The 27,359-nt window shown below is 61.7% G+C and overlaps 6 protein-coding genes and 1 pseudogene across 6 annotated transcripts, besides 1 other annotated feature; 4 read left to right on the forward strand and 3 right to left on the reverse strand.

Moving 5' to 3' along the window:
- Positions 1 to 1,949: 1,949 nt before the first annotated feature.
- On the forward strand, positions 1,950 to 3,674 carry LMJF_05_1090 (putative double-strand-break repair protein rad21 homolog; the record flags this gene model as incomplete). Its single annotated transcript, XM_001687534.1, has 1 exon — positions 1,950 to 3,674. One exon carries the CDS (start codon positions 1,950 to 1,952, stop codon positions 3,672 to 3,674), a length of 1,725 nt encoding a protein of 574 aa, XP_001687586.1.
- A 2,419-nt stretch (positions 3,675 to 6,093) lies between these two features.
- LMJF_05_1100 (conserved hypothetical protein) lies at positions 6,094 to 6,831 on the forward strand (the record flags this gene model as incomplete). The annotated part of the gene is made up of 1 exon (XM_001687535.1): positions 6,094 to 6,831. One exon carries the CDS (start codon positions 6,094 to 6,096, stop codon positions 6,829 to 6,831), a length of 738 nt encoding a protein of 245 aa, XP_001687587.1.
- Positions 6,832 to 10,913: 4,082 nt separating this feature from the next.
- On the forward strand, positions 10,914 to 14,588 carry LMJF_05_1110 (conserved hypothetical protein; the record flags this gene model as incomplete). Its single annotated transcript, XM_001687536.1, has 1 exon — positions 10,914 to 14,588. One exon carries the CDS (start codon positions 10,914 to 10,916, stop codon positions 14,586 to 14,588), a length of 3,675 nt encoding a protein of 1,224 aa, XP_001687588.1.
- Positions 14,589 to 17,466: 2,878 nt separating this feature from the next.
- LMJF_05_1120 (hypothetical protein) lies at positions 17,467 to 17,802 on the forward strand (the record flags this gene model as incomplete). Its single annotated transcript, XM_001687537.1, has 1 exon — positions 17,467 to 17,802. The coding sequence occupies one exon, from the start codon at positions 17,467 to 17,469 to the stop codon at positions 17,800 to 17,802; it is 336 nt and encodes a 111-aa protein (XP_001687589.1).
- A 2,750-nt stretch (positions 17,803 to 20,552) lies between these two features.
- On the reverse strand, positions 20,553 to 22,247 carry LMJF_05_1130 (conserved hypothetical protein; the record flags this gene model as incomplete). Its single annotated transcript, XM_001687538.1, has 1 exon — positions 20,553 to 22,247. The coding sequence occupies one exon, from the start codon at positions 22,245 to 22,247 to the stop codon at positions 20,553 to 20,555; it is 1,695 nt and encodes a 564-aa protein (XP_001687590.1).
- A 662-nt stretch (positions 22,248 to 22,909) lies between these two features.
- Positions 22,910 to 23,983, reverse strand: LMJF_05_1140 (vacuolar ATPase subunit-like protein; the record flags this gene model as incomplete). The annotated part of the gene is made up of 1 exon (XM_001687539.1): positions 22,910 to 23,983. The coding sequence occupies one exon, from the start codon at positions 23,981 to 23,983 to the stop codon at positions 22,910 to 22,912; it is 1,074 nt and encodes a 357-aa protein (XP_001687591.1).
- A 742-nt stretch (positions 23,984 to 24,725) lies between these two features.
- LMJF_05_1160 lies at positions 24,726 to 27,238 on the reverse strand (annotated as a pseudogene).
- Positions 24,726 to 27,238: a sequence feature.
- Positions 27,239 to 27,359: the final 121 nt, after the last annotated feature.

A 27,359-nucleotide genomic window follows, 5' to 3' on the forward strand; every position in this document is an offset into this window, starting at 1 on the left:
CTTATCCAAGCACAGCGAACCGAAAAGCAAACGCGAAAGGGTGGGGGATATCTCACTTTGTGCGCGTGTGTGTATGTGTTGCGCGCGCGAGAGTGTCGCCCGTGGAGGAGGCGAGGGAAAGAGGGGCGGTGGGGCCTCCCTCCTTCCCTACGGCCACCAGCGGTGTTTCTGTCAACTCCATCTGCACGCACAGATACACGCGAGCACACATACACACACACACACACACACACAGGGCAATCACATGAGAAACTTCCTCTCCACTCCTCGTTCATCTTTGCATTGATCCGCTTTTTTTTTTCACTCATCTATCCTCATCCCCCTCCCCACAGCTGCCGCCTGCCGCCTGCCGCCTGCCGCCCAGACAGAACACACATTGCATGAAAAGGCTGGAGGGGTTCTTCTCAAAGGCCGTGCAACTGCACTTGCACCTGCACACCTATTCACAACATCACCCCGTCAACGTTCCCAACGAGAGGCCTCGCGGCCCCCCTCCCCTCCCTCCCCGACAAGGAAACAGAAGAAGCACGCCTGTGTGAGGTTTGCGTTTGCCGCTAGACTTGGAAATGGACCTCGAACAAGGATCGGACAGAGCGGGACACAAGTGATTGGCGTGCACATGCGGGAGGACGGCGATGCCGGCACTCAGACCAGTCAGGAGTGTGCGTGCGCGCGTGGGCCGTCTGGGTACGAGTGAGTTGGACGGGAGCACTTTATCTTCACCTCCCCCCCTTTCATCGATGACTCTGTACAGGCCATCAATGCCCGGTGAAGGTGGTGGCAGCGCTGTCGTTCCCGCAAACACAAGCACCCGCGAAGGAAAGGGGTTTGCAAAAACGATTCCCCGCCCCCTCACTTGTCTCTCTGCCTGTCGTGGGCGTTATTCGTCGTCTTCTCCCGTCTCTCCCTCCCTCCCCTTCCATCGGATGCGCCAACGACGACACGACGGCGTCATGAGTGCATCGCGTTTTCTCTTGTCGGCTGCGGGGACCTACAGATGAACACGTGCCAAAGGGATGAAAAGGCAGAGAGGATGCCTGCTCCCTCTGGGACGACGACACGCCAGGTGCCCTTGGACGTTCTCCATGATGCTTGTGACACCCACACGTGCGGCCATGAGCTCTTCGTCCCTTCGGCGCACCACCCTGTGCGGTGCGTTATCGCTCTGCTTCATCACCGTTTTAGCACAGTTCTCACATTGTTGTTTCCAGTGCGGTCTTGCATCTCCCTCTGCATTGCGTTGCCGTCAACGTTTCGCCATGCAGCTTCCCAGCTCCGAGTTTTGTGAGGCAGCCGGCACGCCGACAGCTCACTGCGCCCTCGGCGGGCTCGAGCGGGTGGCACTGTATACACGGACTGCGCAACAAGAGAGAGCCTCTCTCCCCGCCACCACGGATATGTGTAAGCACGCCTGCGACGGCGCGAGAAATGTGTCGTGGCCCGGCTCGTGAGTAGCGTGATGTCTGCGCGTTCTCTCTCCCGCACAAGAAGACGCTGAAGCTGTGCCTGACCAGCGTCCCGTCGCCACGAATTCGATAAGGTCTGGCTCTGGCCACAGGCCTGCCTACCAAGGGTCAATGTGGCCCGCGAGTGTCGCGAAAGGCGTGGTCCAGCTTGTGCCCCCCTCCCCCCCTCCCCAACGCGGCGGAACGCTGAAAAGGGGGCATGCGGCCAGTCGGGAGCGTCAGCGATGCGCCTCACATTCTTTCCATACCTTGATCTTCTTCCTCTCTGCCCCAGTCGCGCGACAACGTTGACCTCATCGTCGGCAAATCCGCCGCGTCCCCGACTGACGGTGTGTGTGCTTGTGTGCTGTTACTGTATCAACGTTGCCGACCCCCCCATCAGGAGCGCTTACCTATCGACATCCATAGACAGACGCATACACAGGAACACGTCCCACTGTTTTCCTTTCGTTTCTTCCAGCATCAGACAGGGGCGTCGTTGCCATGTTCTTCTCCACCTACGTGCTCACGAAGAAGGGCCCGCTCGCCAAGGTTTGGCTTGCCGCGCACTGGGACAAGCGACTCACCCGCCATGAAGTGAAGGTGGTCGACCTCAGTCAGACTATCCTCCACATTGTCCGCCCTGTCGTCCCGATCGCCCTGCGCACGTCCGGTGAGCTGCTCGTCGGTGTCGTGCGCATCTACGCACTGAAGGTGAAGCACCTGCTGAAGGAGGCGACCGAGGCGACGCTCTTCTTGCGTGTGACGACTCTCGCGACGAAGGGCAGCAAGGCGGGTGTCGCCGGTCAGCACCGCACCGTCTCGATCGACGGCGTCGTGGTGCCAGTGAAGGGCAGCGATGTCGAGGCCGTCACGTTTGACTGGAACGCCGACGTCGCCGCGAAGCACGGCGCGGTGGCAGACGCTGCCGAGGCTCTTGGCGAGGGCCGTTTTAATGCCATCGCTGATCTGCTGGGAAACAGCCACCGCATCGACGTCTCCGACACAGACAAGGAGGATGCCCTCCTGGCGTCGGCGTGGTACACAGTGCAGCCAACGTCGCAGGCGGCAGGCGACGGGCTTCACACCACGCAGCAGGACTACGACGAGATCGCTAAGATGCGGGCAGACTTGATGGCCTTCGGCGAGCGCGCCAGCGGCAGCGCCAGCACCAGTAAGAGCAAATCGAGTCTTTCGAGTATGGAGAAGGGCCGTGGCAGCGTCGCCGTTGATGTGGACGGCATGGCGTTCCCCGCTGTCGGCGATGAGCTGGATATTGGCGTCCCGCTCCCTGACGAGCTACCGCCGGGCTTCCCTGCTCTGGAAGGGCAGGTGCCGGCGGGCATGATACCAACCGATCCGTTCCTGCTGCCGGACATGATGAACATGGACGAGGAGGCGGCGGCGGCGGCCCAGCGGTCACGTCCAGGTCGAAGGATGCGGCCAGTGAACGTGTGCGACCTCGACTCCACGACTCTATCGCGCGAGGCCTTCGAGAAGTGCATGGCAGACCGCAGCGACATTCTCAACAGCGAGCCGCGCCGTGGTCCCTACGACGCGCAGGAGGAGGCTGATCGCTACACCGTGACGGGGTCCGCCAACGCGGCGAACGCCTTGGCTACCAACCCCGCGCTGGACGCGGCACCTCTCTCGGGGGTTTTGAACCCGGCCCTTCGCCTCACATACGCGAAAGCACTGCGGCAGAGTGCCGAGGAAGCTGTTGCGATGGCGGCGCAGGCGTTTCGGGAGTCGATGGCGCGGCGAAGCGAAGTCCCTGCCGGCGGCGGGGGCGCCCTCGAGGCGGACGATGCGCAGGTTGCTGCGGCAGATCTGGACGGCAGCGCCATGTTGGTGCCGGAGGCGGAGGTGGCGCAGCAGCGTCGCAAGCGCGGCCGCGACGACGGTGACGGAGTCGATGACTCGACGATGACTGCGGGTGTGTCGGCCAGTGTTCAGCAAACGCTGGAGCGCATTCGAATGGAGCTCTCGTTGCGCGCTGCGCGTGACCACAAGAAGTCCCGCACGCAGTCGGCCGCCTCTCTCGTTGGCGCTAGCTGCGCGTTGCGGGAGGTGTGCCGTGGTCTGCGCCGTCGCGATGCCGCGCGCACGTTTGTGGACGTCCTTGCACTGGCATCAAAACAGTACGTGAGCGCACAGCAGGCGCTGGGGTCTGATGAGGTGCAGGTGACCCTGAACGAGTCGGCCCTGCGTCTGTTGGCTGCGGCGTGAGAGCGGCGTTAGTGGTGGGCTGAGCGACGAGAGCGAAGCTGCCGCGCTAGCCCCTTGTGTGTACTGCGCTGTGTGTGTGTGCGTCCCATGCTCGCCTGTCTCGCTCTCCATAAACCATCGTGCCGTTCAACAGAGCACCTCCATTATCATCATCATTTTCCCTCAATCTGCTAGTGCTACGAGTGCACGGTGTCTCCCGTGCTGCTGTTGCCGCAGTGACTGGTGCTGGTTGACCTTCGTCTCACACTGGCCACGTTGCCCTTCCGTTCCACCCGCTGCTCCCCCTCTCTCCAGCTGAATGCTGCGTTGTTCTTTACTTGTTGTTTTCTTCCATAGAGCACCACCACGATGCGGGGCGGAGAGGAGAGGCACCCGATGTATGTGTTCGTTGCTTACCCGACTTGCTCTCCCCGCCTCAGGAGCTTGTTCTCTGTCTATGGGTGTCCGTCTAGCTTCCTTTCTCTGCGTGTGCGAGTGTGTGCGCCAGATCGTGAGGCGGTGGTGGTGGTGGGTGGTGGGTGGAGAGATAGAGATATACAGGGAGGGGCGGAGGGTGCGTGATGTCCTCCTCGTTGATGGCCGACGGAGTCCGCCCCCTCCCTCCTTTTCTTCAGCGCGCACACACACGTGCAGAGCAATGATAATTCTCTTGAAACCATAGAAGCAGATTTACGCGCACACACACACATATGTATATATATATATATATGCACGTGTTTGTGAAATCCATCATCAGAGCTATGTGCACCGTGTTTGCCAAAGTGGAATGGGCCGGCTTGTCTGTGATGAGCTCGTCAGAAACGCACACGCACACGTCTACACATGCACATACAAGTCCCCCTCCCTCCCCGTGTACACACGCCTATGCTGGGGCTTCCCTCATAGACATGCGTGTCTTGTTTTCGATTGATTATTCTCAAGTCCTATTGCGGTATACAGGTATGTATATATACATATATATATGTATATACATATGTATATGTATATGCATATATGTATATGTATGTGTGTATCTTTCCATCTCGTGTGTTGATTTCCTTTGGCTTAGGGGGCGCGCTCATGCTGCGCACTTCTCTTTAATGTTTGTGCTTGTCTTTGCGTGTCGCTTCGTTGGTCTTGCTCGTCTTTGTCTTTTGGTGTTGATGCGCGTGCACGAGCGCTTCGAGATGGTGTTGACGGTGGCGAACAATCGGACCTGGCGAGGGGAAGGAAGGGGGAGGATGATCTTCAAGAGAGAGAGAGAAGGAGAGCGAACAAGGAGGCACGTCGTGCTCGCGTGGGCGCGCGTTTGCTTGCGTGTGCATGTGGACTTCTCCACACACACACACACACACACACACACACACAGAGGTATATAGACAGACAGACGGCTTCACACGTCTTTTGCACACAACTGTTTGACTCTCTCGTGCCCTCTCTCCTCCTCCTCCTCCTCCCTACGCGCCTAATGAATGCCAGCTGCATCATCTCCGGTCGGCCGCTTCAATTCTTTTCTTTGTTGTTGTTGTTTCTTAAATTTGTATGTTCTCGGCTTCACGCACCATCACGCTCCCTCTCTCTTCCTCCGGTAGCGTCTGCGCGCGTGTTTCTTTCAATCGCTCGCTCGCTCTCTGCACGTGTGTGTATGCGTGGAGTGCGTCTTCTCCTTCGCGACTGATTTTTCTGTCTTGTTTCTCTCTCTCCGTCGATCGTCAGTTCCACATGCACACACGCACTTAGACATGCACACAACACAGCTGCGTTGAACAGACGAGTCTTCATGCTCTCTCTGTTCTCTTTCCTCACCGATGCGCAACAGAGATGCATTCATGGGGGCGGGGAAGTGGTGGTGGTGATGGGTGATGGCAGCTGGAGTTTGGGGTGGGAAAAGGCGAGCGATCCGAGGTGCAGGGGACCGTGGCGGCTCCGGCTCTGCCGTCGTCTCTCTCGTACTTCTCCACTGCAGATCCAGGGAGCTTTGCACTGTCGCTCTTGCGAACGTGTTCGCTTGCGTGTGCGCAGCGATTGATGTGCGGGGTGATGTTAGTATGATGGCCGCTGTTCTCACTGTTGCTGCTGGTGTGCGCCGTTCGCCATCATGTGGGTCCTTCTACGTGTCCATCGCTTGCCTTTGCCTGTTATGTTCCTCCCTCTAACCGTGATTTCAGTATCACTCTCTCTCTCTCTCTGTGTGCTCGCGCGTGTGTGTAGGTGGATGCGACGACGACAACAACAGAGGGGACGAATAACAACGTCACAGGCCTTGTGCAGGACATCAGTAGCGAGCAGGCGTTACTTTTAAACGTCCTTTATTTGTGTGTGCGTGTGAGTTTTGGGTACGTGTGCGCACCTATATGTGTGTACGTGCATACACACTCGCACACACAGACAGACTTAGATATACGGGCACTCCCGCACATACCGCCGTGCGCAAGGCACCATGTCGAAGTACGCAAATCCCGAGTACTGGGAGGACCGCTACCGCAGTAACGACACCACCTTCGACTGGTTCGTTACATATGACAATCTGCAGACCATCCTGCGCCCTCTGCTGCAGCCGGCGGAGCAGATTCGGGTGCTCGTAGTGGGCTGCGGCAACAGCCGTCTCTCCGCTAACCTGTATGAGCACCTCAACATCAAGAAGATCACCAATGTGGATGTGTCGCCGACGGTGATCAGCCAGATGCAGCGCCGCTACTCGGAGATGAACGAGATGCAGTGGATCTGTGTCGATCTGCTCACCGCCCCGATAGAGAAGCTGATGCTGGAGCTGTGCCCGAACGACTATCTCTATGATTTTATTGTGGACAAGGGCCTCGTGGACAGCATCCTCGGCGGCTCAAACTCCTTTCACAACCTGTACATCTTCAACAAGAACATGTCGCGCCTGCTGAAGCGCGGCGGCCGCTTCGTTGTCGTCTCGTACGGGTCGCCCGAGACGCGCATGGACCACTTCCGACGCAAGAAGCTAAATTTTGATGTGGAGCACAAGCTGCTGGAGAAGCCGATGCTGAGTTCCTCTACCGCCAGCCCCACCGGGCATTACCATGTGTACATCATGGTGAAGGTTGGCACGAAGCAAGGCGCCGGAGTCGCCTTGGCAGCAGGCGACGCCGAGTCGGAAGAAGACGACGACTTCTACGACCGCTTCATGACGCATAACTCCGCCGCCAACTGAGGTGCGCTTGGCGGACACGACGGCGGTGACCACGTCGGGGGCCGCAAGAAGGGGCGAGAGTGGACGCGCGCGTGTGCACGAATGCCGCCATCCTTGCCCTCGTCGTCGTCGTCGTCCTTTTCGCCACAACCACTACTGCTACCATCGGCGGCTCTTCGCTCTCTAAGAAGCTGTGTTTATGTGCCGTCCTTTGTCGCGTTGTAGACCAGCCGCGACGTCGATGGTGTCGTGCTGTGAGCGCGATGGGCGGGACACTGGAGTCGACTAGCCTGTGCGTGTGTGCCTGCGTGCCTTCGAGTTGGATGTGGATGTACATACCGGAAGCAGTAAATACTTCATCACTCTCCTCCCCTCTTTATTTTGTATGCGCTTGTTGTGTTCGTGCGGGCCCCCTCTTTTTATGGTGGGCGCATGGTGGCTTGGGTATGGTGTGGCCGTGCGGCCATGCGAAGGAGAGCGGAGGTCCGCTGTAGGTGTGTGTGTGTGTGGTGTGTGTGTGGATGTACAATGTGAACCAAGTGCAATGGCATGGCGGTTGTGCGTGTGTGTGTGTGCGTGTGTCTGCGCATACACACGCATGCACGCGCCAGGAGGAAGACAAAGGCAGCAGGAGTGGACGTGAGTCCGCGTCGGGAAAGGTACGCCGACGCAAGCGTGCGTGGAAGCTCGTGCGCGTGCACATAACCCAACGCACATACCTCCGTCGTGACTGTCGGTGCAACTGGACATACTCCCCCTTTCTCCGGCTCTTTCTGCATGCGAATCGATATGGCAGGCTTCATGGGACTCGTGTGTGGGGCTGACTGGGAGGGGAGGAGAGTGGGAGTGCGCTGCTCCATTGTCACGGTGTATACGTGCCTTTCAACCACTTGTGTGTATGTGATGTTGCTGTGCCCCCACTGCAGCAGAGGTGACACACGTGTGGACCACGACCCTTCAGGCTAATGAGCGCCGGACGGCTCTTGGACTTCTTATCTCTCTCTCATTGCTTCTCCACTTTTCTTTCTGCGCGTCTGCTCGTCAACGCGACACACACACACGCACACACGCACACACACACCGATCTACGTGCCTACACATGGCCATACACACGTGCGCAGCAGCACACAAATTCCTGGAGGTTGTCACCTCGCATTTCTCTCCCCGCCTGTCACCCACACGTCGCACCCATTCTTATGTTTGCTCATTTTCCTCGTCTTTTCGGTTTCCCTTTTTGAGTTTTACGCAAGAAGTCGTCGTCCTCGTCTTCTCTCTGCGTGTGCGTGGGTGTCTCTGCTCTCCCGTCCTTTCCCCACTTTCCATGCGCATCACACGCACACACGCACACTCCTCCGTCTCACCTCTCTCTCTCTCTCTCTCTCTCTTCACGCACAACTTCTCTCCCCATCCCTCCCTCCCTCCCTCCCTCCCTTCCTTCCTTCTCTACCCGAAGAGTCGACACACGCACACACTACAGTCACGCGCACGCACCGCCTTTTCAAGCGAGTTGGAGAGGGCAGCGTTGCACAATACATTCACGTGAGCGTGAACTCCTCGCCCCAGAACATAAACACGCACACAGTAAAAGTAACGGGACGCGATATCATCACCACGGAGGCGCACGTGTGCGGCTGAGTTATTTCCCCATTCTCCTGTCTTTCTCTGTCTCGTCTTTCGCTGTTTCTGGGGTGCTCTTTCTTTCCGTGTGGTGTCTCCGACTTCCACTCCACACATACACACGCGCTCTTATCCGCCAAACCCCCCACCCCCACCCCCTCCTCCGCTCGCTCGCTCGCTCCGGTTGTGCGTGCGTGTGTGTGTGTGTGTTCGCCTGTCTATCTGGTGCCTGCGCGCCTTTTCCTCGCTGAGTAAGGAGGAAGTCTGCGCGCAGGTCGCAAGGTGGGCAGCGTGTGCGCCGTCCCCTCCTCCCTCCCCCCCTCCCCCTCCCCTTTTCCTTCCCCTTCCCCCGGTCTCCGTCTCTCTCCCCACTCCGACGTAGAGGCTTGTCAGCTTGAAAAGTGTGCGAGTGGCGGCGTGACGGCGTCTCTTCTCTGTACGTTTTTCTCTTTTGTTTGTTCATTGGTTTATAGTTAGACTGCACGCCCCTTCCCCTTCCCCCTCCCACCCCTTCCTCTGTTTCTGTACGTTGTTCCTCCTCGAGAGCTCTTTCTCGCGCACACGCACGTGGTAAGGGAGGGGGGATACCAGCGCCGCATCTGGCTACGCACACACACACACACAAAGACGCACACGCACACATATACATACACACACACACACGCACACACACACACACACACACACGCACACACACGCACACACACACACAACCGCATCGCTTGGTCACACTGCACCCTCCTTCCCCCTTTCCTTCTACCGTCCCCTCGACACTCAAGAGGCGTAAGAGAGCAGGGGTATGTGACTGTCGCCATCCGTGTCGCCAGCCGTCTCTCTCAGTGTATTCGTAGAACGTTCTCCCTCCTCCTCTCTCGCCTCCCGCTCCCCCTCTTTTCTCCTCCTCCGCCCACATCAACGTTTTGTGATTCGGGTTTCGTGCTTTTCTCTTTTGTTTCCATTCTTCGTCTACGTGTGTTGTAGTGTGCGCCTGCGGGCTTCTTCTTCTCTCTCTGCCTCCCTGCCTTTCTCTTCGCGTGGTGCGTGAGTGAGCTTGGGTGCTGTATATCAGTCTCCGCCCCCCTTTTCTCTTCATCAAGTCCCCCTCCCTCGTGCTTCTACGTGACTCTTTTCATTCGTGCGGCGTTGCTACTGGTGCTGGTGTCGTAGTGTGGTGTGTGGATGTGTTTAGATACAAGACTGTTCCACGACGCGTTCTTCTTTATTTTTGCATTTTCTCCCTCTCCGTGCTTGTGTGTGTGTGTGTGTGTGTGTGTGTGTGTGCCTCGACTCCCCCACCCCCACCATCACCACTCACACTCGGTTTCGTTTTCAGCTTTGTGCTGGCCTTTTCCATAGGCACACCGGGACATACGTCGCGCACACGCTCGTAGCACAATAACAGGCCTGCCCTCCCTCCCTCCCCCTCTCCTGGCTTTGTGCTTCTCGTCGACCCTTTTCTCTTTCACTTCAGTGTCTGTACACATCGAGGCCCCCCTCCGTTGTTTACGTACACACTGACTCTGTCGCTCATTTCCACCACCACCCCCCTCCCTCCCTCCCGCCCGCCCTCCCTCACGCGCACGCGCGAGACGAGTGTACACGCCGCGGGTCTCACGTCCTTCTCTTTCCGTCTCTGTTTGATTTTGTACCTCTTCTGCGTTGTGTGTCCCTCCCCTCTCTCCGCTAGTAGCACATGGACAGACGCACACCATCCACCTCATACCCGCGCATCCACTCGAAGAGTTTGTACGTGCTTCAAGTCCGCGTCGTCTCTGTGCCCTGTTGTGTTTCTTTCTCTCTTGCTTAGACGCACACACACACACACACACACAGACACACACACACACACACACACACACATCTCTCTCTTCCCACAAGGCACGCGCACACACGAACACCGGAATATTTCTCTGCGTGTGTGCCCTCTTCCCCGCCCCCATCTCTCCTTCTCTGCGTGTGTGTGTTTGTGTGCTCCAGTCGTCTTGTCCGTGCTACCCTCCCTGCGCTCGCTATTTTGTATTTTTACCTTTCCCCCCCTTCCTCCCCCAAACACACGCATACACGCACACGCACACGCACACGCACACACACGTATACACACGGCTTGCCCCCCCCCCTCCCTCTCCCCCACTCACACACACACACGCGTACACGCACAGGTTTTTTTACTTTGAGTGCTTCCCTTCTTGTCGCTCTCTCGTGGCTCTGGGTCCCCCCGCCCCCGCCCCGACACGCGAAGAGAGCACAGACGTGTGCACGCATCGGTGTCGTGTCTCTGTGCTTGTGCCCGTCTTTCTGTGTTCTTGAAGTGCACGCGCACCAGTGCATCAGACCCGCCCGGCCTCCCCTTCCCCATCCACCGAACACGCCGCGACCTCCCCTACCTCCATCACCAGAGCCGCTGCTGCAGTGAGCGCTGTCCACATTCAATGTACAGCAAGGCAGAGGAGTCATCGCACGACACCCCGTGCAGCGGCGCGGCTGAGATGGACACGACAACGAAGCGCCTGCCGTCTTTTGTGGTGACCTCCAGCAATGATGCAACCTTCACGAAGCCCGCCACGCCTGCCAAGACGGGCTCCTCCATTACTCTCAACCCGGACGCGCAGGAGTTCCGCGTTACCCCGGCCTTTGCCGGCACGCTCTTTTCCATGCCATCCGCAGCCGCATCGGCACCGCCGCCGCAGCGGTGGTTCCAGCCGACAATGGATTTCTCGACTCGCCCAACGGCTGGCAACAACGGCACCTCGCAGAGCAGCAGCTCGCCTCCCCCTGCCTCCCCCTCCGCCTCCGCCGCGAGCGATGCGATGGACAACCGGCAGCTGGTGGAGCTGACGGAGGCCTACATGCACCAACTCTACGACCGAAAGTGTAATGACGAGAAACTTCACATGGTCTCTGTCTTCCACTTGCACCCGCGCACCACCGACAAGCAGCTGAGCCGCATCTTCTTCCCCACCGGGGCCTCCGCGGCCGAGGTTCTGGAGCCGCGCATGATGCCGGAGTCACTCGCCAAGGCGTTTCTCGCGGTGCGTCAGCGCGCTGGCGTCGTCTTCTTTACTCGTAAGGACTTTGCTATGGTTGGCGTAGAGAAGGTGCACGACTTTGTGCCCCATGGCCAGCATCAGCCGCTCGTGGTGCGTTACTGCGGCCCCGATCACGAGGCAACGCCGCTGTCCGGCTCTCCGCTGCCCCCGCGCTCTCAGAGCAGCGATCCGCTTCGAGGCGACGCGCTGTCCTCTGCAAAGGCAACCAGTCCGAGGCCCAGTGACCGCCCAACACCGCCACAGTCGCGCCACAGGGATGCATCCAACCCAAGCGACGTCTTCCCTGCGAGCATTGTGGCGGTGCCGCCCCTCTCCGCCGGGCTCGAGTCCATCGCGTCCGCCGGTACCACGACGCCGGCGCTGGACGCCGGCGCCAGCTCCACCGCCGCCTACGACTCCATCGACCACCACTTTTTGCAGAAGTACGCAGGTGAGCAAGTATACCTTGTCGGAGTGCACAATCTCGCCTACGGCACCACCCCCAAGTCGCTCTTCAAGATGTTCTACCCGATGGGGGCCCTGAACTCGGAGCTGCTGCCGCGACCCGTCTCGGTGGACGGCAAACTGCGCTGCAGCGGCGTCGCCGTCTTCGGTTCCAAAGGGATGGCGATGGAGGCAGCGGAAAAGATGAACGATTTCGTGCCGCACGGGCAGCGGCGGCCCATCGTGGCCCGCTTCCTTAAGCGCGCGACGAGCCCCGCCTTTGCCAGCTCTGCCGCCCCCGGCAATGGCAGCAGCACCACAAGCAGTGCCTACACCGCGACGGCGGCGATGGCGTCCACGCCTCGCGGGTCGACATCGTCTCCTAGCCCTGCCTCCGGCATTTCTTCCGCGGCCGCCCTGCTCGATTCCGTTGAGAAGCAGCTGCGGTCCAAGTCTCTGAATGACAGCCAGCTCGCGGCGGATATGGCGGCGCTCGTCTTGTGTGCGGAGAGCGGCGAGGCAGAGGCGAGGAAGCTGGCGGCGGTTCTGCGGGACGTGTTGCTCTCCATGAGAGACCACTCCACCATCCTCGCGAGTCCGCTCTCTGGGGCCCTCCGCACGCTGCACAGCACGCTGGGCATTCGCGTGCGCACCGCCCCGGCAACGCCGGCAGACGCCTCGCTGAGCGTCCGCAAGGGCGTTCTTTTTCTCCAGCAGATTGGCCGTACCCTGATGATGCTCGTGGCCGACACCGAGGCAGCCCGTCAGACCCGCATCGTCGCAGCGGTGCAATGCGCCTACCTCTACCAGTACACGTACCTGCCCAAGACGCCGCTGTGCTTTGCTGCGACGCTCTTCCGAAACTGTGAGAGGGAGCTGCGGGAGGCGCGGGAGTTTCTGTGCCGCGAGCCGAACGTGCCGTCGAGCCTCGCTGAGGAGCAGCAGCACCGCCCGTGGATCACGCTGATGGATGCGCTGCATGAGATGGTGAGCGTCTGGCGCTCTCTCGACCCCCGAACCTACGCGCAGGACGCGGTGCGCGAGGAGTACGAGCGCTTCGTCTGCGAGTTCCGCGGCATGGACATGCGGCGCAGCAGCCCGGTGACTAGCACTCTCAGCGTCGCTGCCGTAGCCTCCGCTGGAGGAGGGGAGCACCACAGCGGTGCCTGCACGCCGCGCAACGACGCGCTGGGGGTGCCCGCCGAGGCGGTCAACCACACGTACTCGGCAAAGGGCCACGGCAGCAGCAGCGTCAACGCGAGTGCGAAGAAGTCGCAGTTCGTGACCCCTAGTGCGCGACCGACGCCGCGCCGCGTCGTCTCGAAGTCGTACAGCACCACCAGCGACTGGAAGGTGAAGCAGAGCACGCCGCTTGCGGGGCCGAACTGCGCCGTGCCACCGCAGGTGATGCTGACCAGCCCGGCCAGCGACTACACCCAGGGCGCCTCCGAGTTCTCGGCGGACAGTAACTCCGCCGGCACGACGATCAGCAGCGCGCTGCGCTCGCTGGGCCTCACGCCGCAGCACCCGAGCATGCGCTTCAACTGGGGCTCGAGGCTGCTGTCGGCGGCGCCGCAGCCCGGCATGCCTCCCAACCCAACTGTGTCTGCTGCTGCCATGCTGCCTGCAACACCGACGCTCTCTGCGCCTGCTTCCACATCTGCCACGGCTAGCGCTGCTTCCGGCACCCCCGCCGCTGCCGCCACCTCCGCTGAGCGGTCAGACGCCACAATGACGGAGCGGACGGTGTACATCACAAAGCTGCCCTCCTGCCTCAGCGCCGGCCAGGTTCGGCGTCTGCTGCTGCACTTTGGCGACTTCCGCAAAGTTCGGCTGTGCCACGACGACAAGGAGACGACGCGCATCGGTTCAGCGGAGGCGCTGGCGGCGCACAACCTCAAGTTCGACCAGCTATGCTTTGGCTTCGTGGAGTTCGTGGAGAGCAGCAGCGCCAAGGCGATGGTGGAGTTCTTCCGCAACGAGGTGCACACGCCGAGCGCGTTCGACTTCTTACGCGCCGAGGACGTGCACGGTTTCGACGACACTGAACTCAATCAGCTTCGCAACACACGCACCAGTCAGGCTCGCAATCCCATTCACGATCAGCAGCCCCTCGACGCCACCCGCACACAGCCGTGCTTCTTTGGCATCATTCAACCACACCACACCGTTGATACGTACAGTGATGCGATCACGGCGGAAGAGGTGGCCGAGGCGGTGCGGCAGCTGCACCGAGAAGAGGAGGGAGCTCAGCAGCAGCCACTGCCGATGTGTGCGTCCCCCTTCATCCGCCCGGCCGTCTTCTCGACCTCCACACCCTACTCGATGACCGTGTCGAAGGACGTATCTTTCGGAAGTCCGGTAGCCGCCACCGCCTCCCCGACAGGCGACAACAACTATGACGAGAACGACGGTGGCGGCTCCGTCGTTGCCGCCCTGCAGCCGATGGACGCCGTGCACTTTCCCAGTGGCTTTCCATACCACGAGGTGTTCACTGCCGCCGCCTCGCAGACGGGCGACGGCGACGGCGCTGGCCACCACGACAACAGTGCCGGCAGTAATGGCCACTTGCCCTCAGACGACATGGACCTCTACGGCAGCTGCGCCCCGGTCATTGTGGAGGAGGAAGAGGACGAAGTCGAAGGGCTGCAGGAGTACCAAGTGCAGCAGATCCTGCAGCTGCTGAGCTGACGGAAGCGATAGCAAGCGGAGGATGCGGCTGTGACTGTGCCTGCGGTGTTTGGGCTTTGTATGTATTTTCTTGTGCGCGCATGCGTCGCTGCATCGATGCTTCCGTTTGGCCTTTTCTTCGCTGGGCACTCCCCTCCCCTCTCTCTCTCTCTGTGTGTGTGTGTGTGTGTGTGTGTACCGTTGTCTGTATCGTTACTGCGCTGGTGCACCAGGCTGGGTCCCCTCCCTCCCTCCTTTTCCATTCTCCGCTCCACACAACTGCTCCACGCCCCTCCTTCCCTCTTCTCTGTACCTTGCCCGCGCGTCCGTGCCGTGCCGGGAGGGGGGAGGTAGTGTGTGTCTCTCCTTCATGTGCTTCTGTGTGCGTGGGCGCTTGTGTGCTTTCCGTCTTCTGTTTCTGTGTTTCTTGACGTTCTTGTACCGTCTGTCCTGGCTCTGCCCCTGTGCGCTCACCCGCCACGGTGGAGGGCAGGATGCGAACATGCGCACGCATGTGTGTGTGTGTGTGTGCCTCCTCTGACTTAACAATGTACGTTGATGGCGATGATGACAAGTCTCTCTCTCTCTCTATATATAAATATATATATATATATTGTGTAGCCTTGTGTTGATAGGCAAACCACTGAACTGCCACCAGCCACCAGCCATCACACCGCGGCTGCTGCTGCTCCATAGCCATCACCTCGTAGGGACCTCCTTTTTCTCTCGCCTTGCCGAGGAGGGGGCGGAGGGCTGCGTGCCGTGTGGAGAGATGCGACCGGGCGCTCTGCCGAAAGTGTGAGCCGAAATCAGATGTGTGGTTTCACCTACCCCGTTGTGCGTGGGTGTGCGTGTGCGAGTAGCGTGGCGCACACGCACATCCGTGGGTGTATGCGGCACCAAGCGTTGTCGCCCCCTTCCTCTGCCACTCTCGCGGCACTTCCTTGCGTGCGCGCGCACATCTGCCTTTCGCCCTCCCATGTCCCTCTCTTTGGCCTCAAGTATACGCACACACACACACACACACACATGCACGTGCACATGCACATGCACACGCACGCACGCACATGACCAGCGCGAGTCTCGCGTGTCGCTCACGACGACACGGGGCCCCGCTGCACCCGTGCGCACATATTTTCATTCTAGTTCTCTGGCACCCATTCACGCGGGGCGCTGCAATCAGTGCCGCACCGCATCTCGCAGGGAAGCCGACCGACGGTCACACACCGGCTGTCCAGCAAGGAGATGTAACACAGCATCCCTTGTGTGTGTGTGGGGGGGGTATCGCTGAGCGCGCGGATTGTGACGACGTGGGCTTGGGTACTGTGTGGCGGACTGCGGTGCTGGAGAGAACGCCCCTCACATCGGCAGCAGCAACGCCACAGTGGCTGCAAGGGACGCGGAGTGCGTAGCGATCGGCGGCGATGAAGTGCCCCGGATCCATGAGGCGCCCGCGGGCATCGGCAGTTGCCGACTGGCCCACATATGCTATTCGGAGGTGAATCTTTGCGGGCTGCCGTCGTCTGCAGATGAGTTCGATGCGCGGCGCTTGCTCCTCCGCTACCTGGCGGTCACCGGCTGCATCCTGTGCTGTGCATCGCGGCTACCGGCACACAAGGAGGGCTATGACGCTAGCAATCACGGCTGCCCAACCGGCTCGCGGTGTCGGCGCCTCGCAGCGGAAATGCACGCCTGCTACATCGCCAGCACGGTGGCCCTTCCACGCTGTTCCGGCCGACACCTGCTCCGCTCCCACCCATGGGAATTGTGCACATACACGGTGCCTTGCACGTGCTTCGGGTGCGCAGGCAGCTGGACGAGGCGCTGCAGACGTGGCCGTCGTGCGCGATGTGGTGCGGCATGACATATTCTGCCGTCGCAGCGCTGCCCTTGGTCAGCTGTGCAGGCCAACCCGACCACCCTCGAGCTCCGGTGTGCTGGGGAGCGTCGCGCTTACCACTATGTCGCACAGCGCCTCGCTCGAGGTCGGCCGTGGCAGACGAGGATGAGGAGTACGTCCTCCTTGGCTAGCGTGACGCCACCGCTGTTGTTGACGACTCTCGAGACCCAACACGATTGTATGAGGACGCCGTTGTGGATTTTCAAGGACGCCCGTCGAGGCCGTTCGACACGTTCTGCGCGCACTGGCTGGGAGACGTACTTGGGGCTCTGCGCGGTGCGCTGCCTGGCGGCAAGGGGCAGCTGACGGGCAACGCGCGCTGAGCTGTGCCGTATGCAGTGGGCAGCACAGGGGTGAGCTTACCGTGCCATGACGGCAGTTGCGTCTCTGCCGACCACACGCCGTGTACGGCTTCTTGCTGGCCACGCTGCGCAGCGTGGCCAATGACGGCGGCAGGCGTGCTGGAACTGAGGCACTCGGGGGGAGAGGGGGGGGGGCGATGTCGAGCGTGCACACCAAGGGAGAGGGAGGGCATAGCGGTGTTGATGGCGTGGTGAGTGCCATCCACTTCGATCGACGGCGACGACCACCGACGCTGCTCTCTCTCTCTGTTTTCTCTTCCTTCATATCTCTGAGCTGCCCCTTCCCCAGCGTGGTGTGTGCGCGTACGTGTACGCAATCATGTCGCACGGGTCACAAAGCATGTATACGCGCCCACAGACCCGCATGGCCACTTCGAAATTCTACAGGGCGGGAGGGCGTGCCTGTGTATTCCTTGCATTCCCCAGGGAGGCTTTCCTGCCCGACGACTGCACAGCCTTCTCTGCGTGACTACAACAACTCGATCTCTCCTGCTCTTCCCGCCTCCCCCTCCGCCCATCGCCTCACGCGCACCTGCACGTGTACACACAGTGGTACACGCTGCGCACAAACTTCGCGCACGCACACCGGTGGTTGCACTATTCTGTGTGGCGTTCATGTCTTCTCTGCCCGGCGGTGATGCGTTATCACTGCGGCTTTACCGCTCCTGTACTGCTTCCCGTCTTCTTGGCCGCAGGTGGTGCGCACGCGCGGGACGGCAGCGACGGTGTCATGGAGAACTTTTCCATCTTTCTCTTCCTGTTCATCGGCGGCATCGCCCTGGGGGCGGTCATCATGCTGCCCATCGCGTATCTCCGCTGGCAAGGGCTGCCGCTCGAGCTGCAGCCACGCGAGCGCTGCATGTGGGAGACGGCGCCGTCGAGCAAGATGAGTGCCGCCAACCTTGTCCTCATGAACAAGATCAAGACGGACACGCTGGACGCGAAGAATGCACTGAGGGCTGGCGTGTTGTAGGCGGCGGCCACCTTGAACATGTCGCCAGCCGCGGTTGTTAGCCCCTCGTTAGGCGCGCTAGCAGGGAAGTCGACAGACAGGTCGCAGCAGGCGCTTCACCTCGGTTCTGAACTACTACAACTCTGCTTGCTCGGTCAGCTGTGTTGTCCCAGATGGCGCCGCCGCCGCCGCCGCCGCCGAAGATTCCTATACTTCCTCACGGCGCAAGATGTAAAGTGCGTGAGCGAGTGCCGAAGACCGCTCTCCTCCTCTCGACCCCTCTCTTCGCATGGGAAGCGTGTGGCCACGTTGTGCACACGTTATCCTGCTCACCTCTGCCGCTCTTCCCCCTCCCCTCCCTCGCCCTGTGATGACTGCATGTTGCTCTCTGTGGGTGTTTCTTCTCATTTTGTGGGCGTGCGCACGTTTTTGGAGCTGCGCCCCCTCCTCCCTCCCCCCAACACACACACACACACACCACACCCCTTGCTTGGCTTCGTTGTTTGACAAGGGTGGTGCCTGTGCATCACGCAGGCACCTCCGCACACACACTCTCTCTCTGTGCGCGTGCGCTCAGAGGTCGCTCTCACACGCTGCTGGGCCTTGCACGGACTGGGCAAGTGGCCGCCGTCGGTGAAAACGTGTCATGCGGTCTCCTCGGGGCCCAGAGGCAGGACCGCGATGCGTTTGCGGTCTCATGATCCAACAACCCACCAACCCCCTCCTTGCCTGCATGGCCTCTTGGGTCTATCCTTTCCTCTGCCCGCACAGCATGGCAGCTACAGTGCACACACACACACACACACACACACACGCACACGCCCCTCTCGCTCCGTGCAGTCTCTCCTCCCCTCTCTTTCTGCAGACAACACGCCAGCTCAACGGAGCGAGTGTTTTAGGCGCATCACTTCACCAGTCACCAGCACCCCGACAGAGACCACCACGGCCAAGCATGTCGGGTGCACCGAGTCCGGCAGCAGGCGAATTCAGACGCCGTCCTGCACGGCTGGAGGGGTGAAGGGCGGACTAGGCAGCAGAGGCACTAACAGGCCGAAGAAAATCCTAACAGCCCTCTCCGCGCCGAGGAGCAGGTCCAGCCGCAAGAACAGCAACCCTCAAAATGCTAAGGAGACAGGGCTGCCCGTCGGGTGGCCCGGGAGAGGGACAAGAGAATGAGATGCTCACAGGGGTGGAAGCTTGCCACGCGGGAATTCGACACGCCACGGAGCTGCCTTTTCCTCTGCTAGAGTGCATATGCCAATGCAGCTGTGTTGCACCTGCAGACGACTGGCCACGCTCACGGACGACCTGACCGGGGGAGGGCTGCACCGCCAAGTCCGGCACTGCGGAGCGAAGCGACTGCTACATACCCCGGCACACGCGACATCGCTGGCTAGCCGACATCCCATCATGGGGTAGGACCCGCAGCACAGCACGACTGCGTACTTTCGGCATTGCCTCCGCCCGTCATCGTGGGGGCGGGCCGTACGCAAGACCTTCTCGAGCATCGCGGCACAGCGGCTTCTGACCTTCGGTCACGTGTGTGGCACAACAACGCTTCAGCGCTGACTGCGGGGGCTTCTCATGTTGATCTATGCATTCGCAGCCGCGTCAGATGAAGCGATATGACGGCTCCCCACGACGGCACCCATGCCGCTTGCGCCCCCGGTCTTCCACAGGGACATGGCGAAAGGGGAGGGGCCTGGGGAGGCGAGGCTTCCGTGCACGGGCTACGTGGACTCTTCCGTCACAGCAAAAACCGAACAGACGCCTCCGCGGAGGGCCGGGGACGACCTCCTCGCCTTTCCTGATCACGGGCGGCGGGCAGGAGGACCTGACAAGTGTCGACCACCAATCGTGTCCCGGCACACAACCGCTGCACAGCGCGCTCATAACCCCCCCCCTGCCGCTGTATGCTGATCGGACGAAACCCATGCACCCCAAGGAATCACCGGAGTGGTCAGCAGCGCACGGCAGAACGGCAGCAGTTGATGGGCAGCGAGACTCGAAATCAGTCGCCGCACGTACCGGGTGGGTGTCTGACCTTCAGAGGAGGGTCCAGGGCCAACCACCTCGTGAGGCCCGTGCCTGGAGGCATCCCGCCTCAGCAGGCAGGGCGGTTTGACGCTGGCGGCACCGACCGGGCCAGCGGACGAGGAAGCAGACTGCGCGCAACGACCTCGCGGCGGTCAGGGATAAGGTGGGGGGTGGCCGGGGCGCGCTCAGGGGCGTCGGCGCGGGCCTGGGGCTGGCCTTGGTGCGGGAGGCAGTGGCCCGCCGTCTAGCGCGGGTTTGGGGGCGCTAAAGGGGGGCGTGGCGCGGCCCGAGGGCCGGGCGGTTCCGTGGCGCCTGCGCTGCTCCCAGCGGCCTGCGTTGGGGGGCCGCTTGGGCGCGGCGGTCTTTCCCCGCGGCCGGGCCCGGGGTCCGCGGGGGGCACCCGTTTTGCCTGGGGGCCGGCCGTGAGGCGCCGGCTAAGAGGGGGGGGAGGGGGGGGGAAAGGGGGCGGGCTCGTGCGGGTGGTGAGGCGGCCAGGGCGCCTGTCGGGGTGGTGTGGCCGCGTCCTCCGTCGCTGGGCCGCCGGGGAAGGGGGTCTGCGCAGACGCGGTGGCGAAGGCTGCCGAGACGTCGTTGCTTGATTTCATGCGTTTCTTTGTTAGTGGGCGCTATACGCGTATGTCCGTCGGTGCACAGCTGCAGACACAAGGCCGCCACCAGAAGCTAGGTAGCGAGCGGAGGGAGAGGCATCGCCGCTGCCCCCACCGCCTCTCCCCTTACTTTTCTATGGGCGACGGCGCTGGTGGGGCTGCGCTGGGGTTGGCCGCGTCGTTGCCGCTCTGCGCACGCTGCAGGCGTTGCGCCGCCGCTGCGCCGGACAGCCGCTCCTGCTCTTTGGCTTCGAAGGAGCGGACAACGACGAGCAGCTCCTTCATCCGGGTCACCGCAACGTGCATCTCGCTCGTGGTCAGCACCGGGGTGTAGTCGGACGGGTGCGGCTGCAGGTCGAGAAGCTTCATCTCCTTCACGCGATCCACAACGACGCCGGTGTCAATCTCCTTGTCGCGCACGTCGGCGAACGTGACGAGGTGGTGCAGCATCATGCTGCGGCCCACGGCGTCGAGGATGTAGTTGGGCGTCAGGCCAAGCTCCGCAGCTGGGTCGATCGCCTGCGCCTTCGCCTCCTCCTGCGTCGGTGGCGGCACCGGCGGCATGCAGAGCAGCGCGTAGAAGCGCTTCCAGAACTCTTCGTCCACGCGAAAACGGTAGTACGGCATGGTGAGCGGCAGGCACAGGCTGCGCATGGGGTCCTCGGTGAAGTCGCCGTGCATCTGCGCCGTCTGCGCCCGAGTCACCGTCGCCGTCACCTCCTTGGAGAAGACGACGTGTGTGCAGTAGTCCGTGTGGTAGTCGTCGCCCCTGGTCGCCTCGAACACGCGTGCCAGCAGCAGCGGCCGCTCCGTCGCGAAGTGCACGGCCTGATCGAAGGGCTTGCAACTCTTGACGAGGCTTCGGTAGTAGATGATCTCCATGTCGTTCAGCACCGCCCATGCAGCGGCGGCGCCGTAGAGCCGCGTGCGGTCTTTCTGCTCCACCGCAAAGGCGAGGTTGAGCAGCGAGGAAACAGCCTGCTCGTCGCGGCGCAGGTTGACCAGCAGGGCCGCGCGCCAGAGGTACAGGGAGGTGATCTCCTCCCGGAGATCTTCGTCTTCGCGGAGCGGGTTGGCGCCGGCGTGGATGCTGCCGGTGCCGGTCTTCGGCGTGGCCGGCGTGAACTCATGGCCGTCGGAGCCGTCGATGATGAAGCGTGCCTCGAGGCCGCGCCCACGAGCGGCCGCCTTCAGATGCGCATCGACCGTGTGCTGGATACCCTTCACCACCTCTTCCAGCTTCTCTTCGGCAGCCAGGGCCACCAAGGCACGTATCTCCGGCGTCGGGGCGTCCTCGACCTCATACACCTGGCGCTCCGCCAGCACCTCGGCACCCTTCGTCACTGGCCGCATAGTGAAGCACTGTGGGAAGCGACACGCCGGCGCGCCAGCGCATGTGCACCGCCCACCGGCACCGCACCGGTGCTGCAGATCGAACACGGTGCTGCGAACGACGAAGTCGCGCCGCGCATTCTCCACGTCGGAGGCGGGCGGCGGGGCACCGTGGAAGTGACGGGCCGCGACGACGCCGCGCAGGTGCGTCAGGGACGGCTGTGCTGGTGCGGCCTCTATGAAGTCGGAGCAGTCGCACGGTGCCAGCGGCTTCCGCCTCGTCTTCAGCTTCGACGTGATGTTGGAAAAGAACGACTTCATGATCGTGCCTGTGACGAAGTCTGTATGCGTGACGGTGATGGCGACGCTAAGAAAGTGAGAGGGATGGGTGTGCGCTGGTGCTGGTGCTGCTCCATCGTTCTTACGCGTATGGGGGGGGGATAGAGGAAGATGGAGTGGTCGGGGGCGTGAGTGCGTGAGGGTGGTCATTTTCTATGACAAGGGCTGGAGCACAGAGAGCACCCGGCAAGGTGGGGGTGGAGTGGGGAGAGTGCATACACGGTGGCATTCCATGCCGACCAGCTCTGCCGCCCCCACTGCCTTATTGTCTCTCTCTCGCGCGCCGCGGCTCTTCAGCTTCATGAGCTGGTACGAGCGGCTGCGCGCACAGTGCACCCATCCGACAAGCTCACAAGGAGAGGGCGACGCAGAGGGAAGAGAGTAGGGCGCGCGTGCCGCTCCCAGTATTGGCCGCCTCTGCTCTGTTCTGCTTGGCGGACGAGGGTTGACAAGACTCACACAGACACAGACGGGCACACTCACGACTGAGAGGCGCACACGCTGGCGCCGTCATCACCGAGACAGACATGGAGAGAGACCGTGCGGCAGCAACGGACAGACCCGGGGGAAAGTGTCGACACGAACATCAACCCAACCGCCACACTTCACCGAAGCACAAATCATCGTCACTGCCATCGCCGCACAAGAGGGGGCGAGGGGAGGGGGAAGGCGAAGCATGGAAAGGCATGAGGAACACGTACAAAGTGAGAGGCTCGTAGAGTTCTCCTGGAACACCCCCACACCCGCACAGAGGTGCGGGTGCGATGCACCCGGATGCGGGTGTGGATGGGCTAGCAGTGCCTCTTCTTGCTCTACTGAGCGTACGGCACCGTGCTCACGTACTCGTGGAGGCGGTTGCGCATCTGCTGCACGACGCAGTCGGCGATCCACTGAAGGTTGTTGATCTCCAGCTCCTTCAGCTTCACGTAGGCGTAGAAGACGCCGTACTGAAACTGCCGCGTCATAGCGTCGTTGTACATGACCACCGACATCTCGACAAACCGCCGCTCCAGCGACTTCTTGCACGCCGAGTCCATCGCCCGGCTGCTCTCGTCGAGCAGCTCAAAGTAAGTCGCGAAGCGACGCAGGCGGTCGCGCAGCTGCTCCTCGTTCTCGCTCTCCGCGATGTCATCGTGGATGTCGACGAGGGAGCCGATGCTCGGGAACACCTTGCGGCGGTCCACCGGCGTGATCTCTCGCATGCCGAGCGTGTTCAGAGTGAAGGTGAGAACCATGCGATCTGCCTCGGCGTCCAGCAGCGGGCACATCACCTCGCGCGTCTCCCCGCCGAGGTTATAACAGAAGTCGTAGAACTGCTCGTAGTAGTTCTTCATGAGGATGCCGCGGATGTACTCCACCGAGAGCTCATCCAAGTCGCGCTCGAAGCCGCCCTCAGCGCTGAAAAAGCGGCCCACCGGGCTGTCGATGAGCACCACCTCGAACATCTCCTGCACGTCCGAGGCAGCGATCAGCGTCGGCATCTCCGGGAAGACGCCGAGGGGGTGGCACTTGGTTAGCAGCTCGAGGTTGGCGCGGCCGCTGCGCTTCGCCACAATCAGCTTCAGCACGTTCGACAGCATGTATTCGCAGCTGATAAAGTCGAGAAATTGACACAGCGGCGGCTCCGCCCAGGAGCGCAGCTCTTTGAACTGCTTTAAGAGCACCTCCTGCGCGCGATCGACGATGATGCGGGAGGACAGCGTGCCCTCCTGCTGCAGAAAGTTGCCATAGTCGGTGATCTGCAGCTGGCTCTTCATGTCACCGAGGTTGTCGCACTGGCAGAGGTTGTTGTACTCGTCGGCGCGGAGAAGGACATCGCGGTAGCCGTGCACCATGGCCTCGAGGTGGCCCTCGTGCACGTTGTAGTCCATCATAGTGCGCCCCATTTTTTCGAATACAGCCGTGTGCGTTGGTGTCCTTGCCGACCTTCGTGGCCTACGCAGAAGAGGGAGGGATGTGGGCGACAGAGGGCGGACGACGTCGGCGAGCAACCGCTAATCTGTGGGTATAGGGGAGGGGTACGTTGGTGGCTAGGGTGAGATGCTAAGGGAGGGAGCGAGACGGCGTGCAGGCGGTGCCATGCCCATGTTGGATGAGTGTGCATGTGCAACGGGATGGTGGTAGCGAGGATGATAAGGGGTCAGACAGAAGTGGAAAACACGCACAGAGAGAAGCAGAAGCGGCGGCCGGCGTTGCCCCTCCCTCCCGCCTTCATAGACAAGCGCTGACCACCCATGTGCATTATGGGTGTCCGCCAGAGGCTGCGCCCCTCCCCCTGTAGAGATGCCACCTTCCTGTGGTCTCTCCTCCAAACCCACAGGACACGCACATCCGTACGTCATATCAGATGTGAGGTGTATCTATGTGTGCGTAGTAGTGGTGGGGCTGCAGCTGCACTTGACTTTGGGTGCTGGATGGGGGTGTGCCGAGAGAGAGGGCTGCTGCGCACAGAAGTCATCGGTTGCGATATGGGGAGTGGGGGAGCGGATAGGGCGTAGAGGAGGCGGGCACCGATGGGCAGCCTTCGTGCTCCTCCCTCCCATCTCAGCGTACATCATGACCGGACCCCCCCCCCCCCGCACACACACATACACGCACACTCAGTACCATGTGTGCACCGCGACAGGCTCACAAGCCGTTCCAGGGCGGCAGCTGCAGCGGCACGGTCAAAGTCGGCTGAGGTGGCGCCGCCTGTGCCGCTAAATCGTTCAGCATCTGCACCTGTTCATGCAGCCGCCGGATCTCGAGTTGCGCCTTGCTCAACTCAGCTTGCGCCTCCTGCTGCGCGAGTGCTGCTGTCTTCAGCTCTCGTATCGTGGTCTCTTGGCGCTGCAGCACGCATGTCTGGCCATGGGTTGGGCGCTGAAGCTCACGATAGCGACGGTGCAGCTCGACAACCTCAGCGCGCAGGAGCTGCAGCTCCACCGCATCTGCAGAGAGTGACGCCGTTGCGGCGTGCAAGACTGCTTCCGTGCCACTGCCGGTGGTGACATCAAGGTGCGCCACTGCGGCTCCACTGTTCCCGGCACTCTGGTCGGCGACAGGCCCCGGCTGCCGTTGATGGCCCCGACCTTGGAAAAGCCGGTATCCCACCGTCGACGTTTCTGCTCGACAGCTGCTGCTCGAGATGCTCAGAGCGTCCTGTGATGTTTCCACAGCTGCCGCTCTCGGTGGCGTAGGCGGTGCTGAGGACGGAACCATCCGTGTTGTCGGCTGCTGCGCCGCTGGCGGCGATGGGCCACCCCCGCCACTCAAGACGCTGGCGTCCACACCGATGGAAGAATCACGGGTCGATCGAGGCGGCGGCGTGAGAAAGATGGCACGGGAGGCATCTGCACCTGCGGCCATCGCCAAAGCCGTGTGTGTGTCGCCGTCGTTGCGTGAGTTGCCAGAGGGAGGTGGTCTGTGACCGCTGCCTGCTCTATTCGGCGTTGGCGACGCGGCGGCGCGCTTCGCATAGAGGCCCGGCGCCGACGCCGGCACCTCCAGCATCTCACCCAGGCGAGCACCGCGCTGTTGGAGCGCTGCGGCCAGCACAGTAAGCTCGCCGCCACGCAAGTGAACGGTACACGGTTGCGGTGCCTTCTCCACCACAGCGCGGGCGTCCGCAGGGGAGAAGGGAGAGAACATCGTTGCGGTAGCCGGCGCAGACGATGATGGCGCGGTGCACTGCCAGCGATCGGCGAGGGAGGTGAGAAGGGTATCCATGGCACGTTGCGCAGCGGCCAGGCTCGGAAAGGTGGCTGCACACGCCAAAGGCGAGGGGCCCCGGAGCGCGGCACTCAGCGTGCGGGAGGCGTAGTTCAAGCGAAACTGCACAGCCGACAGCACAGACCTGTCATTGTCCCCCACGATCGTCCTCATGGACCGCTGCCGTTCTCTCTCCCCATCGCTTTGGCGGTCGCTTGTTGGCTCGATCGTCGGCCGCCGCGCTGACCTCGCGAGCTCATCCTCCAGCGATCCGTTCACCAAGCACGGGTTGCCGCTGATATCGAGACACCGCAGGCGGGCCAGTGCCGGGGCACACGTGGCGGCGGCAGCGGAGGAAGGGGAAGGGGAGGAAGGCCAGCGTATCGGAGTGAAGAGCCGGCGAACATCACGAGCGTCTTCGATGTAGTTGTGCGACAGGTCCAGGTGCGTCAGAGCCGTGCACCACGGGTGCAGAAGAAGGTGCGTTGACGAGGGCGTTCCACCCTGTGCAGTTCCGATTTCAGCGTCTGCCGACTCCACCGACACGATCCCCGGCAGAGAGAACGCCCACGCAGGCGGTTGTGCGAAAGGATGAGCACGACGCCGCCCTTGTCGTTGTCTATGGTGCCAGAGCGTGACTTGGCGCCAGGCGACAGCGGAGAGGCGTCCGCCGCTGCAGGTGCTGCTACGGGTTGAGAGTAGGCATGCGCCCCAGTGGCGGCCGACGCGCCAGCGCTAAGCGAGATGGTCATCTCGCCCACGTCAAACTGGAGCGATGTCTCGACGCTTCGCGACGGACGCGTCGCGAGGCTGCGGGCGCCTCCTAGAGACCGGCCCGAGGGTGGCTGCTGCTGTTGCTGACGTGAGCGGCGGGTACGGTAGCGGTGGTTTGGACGTCCGGCCCCGCTAGGCGCGTGGGTGTGCTGATGCGTTTCTGCACCCACCGAGGACTGGAGGCTGATGGGGATAGACGCGGCGGAGATAGGCGTATGGCCTTCGTTGTCGTCACTGTCGACGTGCTCAAGGGTGATTTCCTCGCGTTCCTTCGCCGCCGTGCCATCAGCCATCAGCTGTGCAGTTAGGGCGGCACCTTCCAGGGCGGATGTTCCCCTGTGCAAGGGCTCGGCTGTTTTCTCCGAGGCCACTTTATTAAGAATATCGTATGCGGTCGGGCTATTCAGAGAGGCAGCTTCCCGAGACGGTGCCGCGAGCATCAGCGGAAGCCCCTGCAGCGACTCGATGGAGTTGTAAGAGAGATCCACGTAAGCTAATCGCCTGCACGCCTGCATGCCATCCACGGATGTGAGCGCGTTGCGCGTGGCGATAAGAACGGTCAGCGTATCAGCTGCGCCGCACAGCCCCACCAAGCTGCACAACTGATTGTGGTTGACCAGGAGATGTGTGAGGGAGGTGAAAAGGAGCAGCGCGCTGCTCTCCTCCTCCAGCGACATGTGCGACGCGCCGGCCGATGCCGTACCTAAAGACGAAGACACCGTCGTATCGGTATCGCCAGCAACACGGACGTCGCCTTGGTTGGAGTGCGCGAAGGGCCGTTGCAGGTTACGAAGATGG

Source organism: Leishmania major, chromosome 5 (genome assembly GCF_000002725.2).
Source record: "Leishmania major strain Friedlin complete genome, chromosome 5".
Taxonomy (NCBI): Eukaryota; Euglenozoa; class Kinetoplastea; order Trypanosomatida; family Trypanosomatidae; genus Leishmania; species Leishmania major.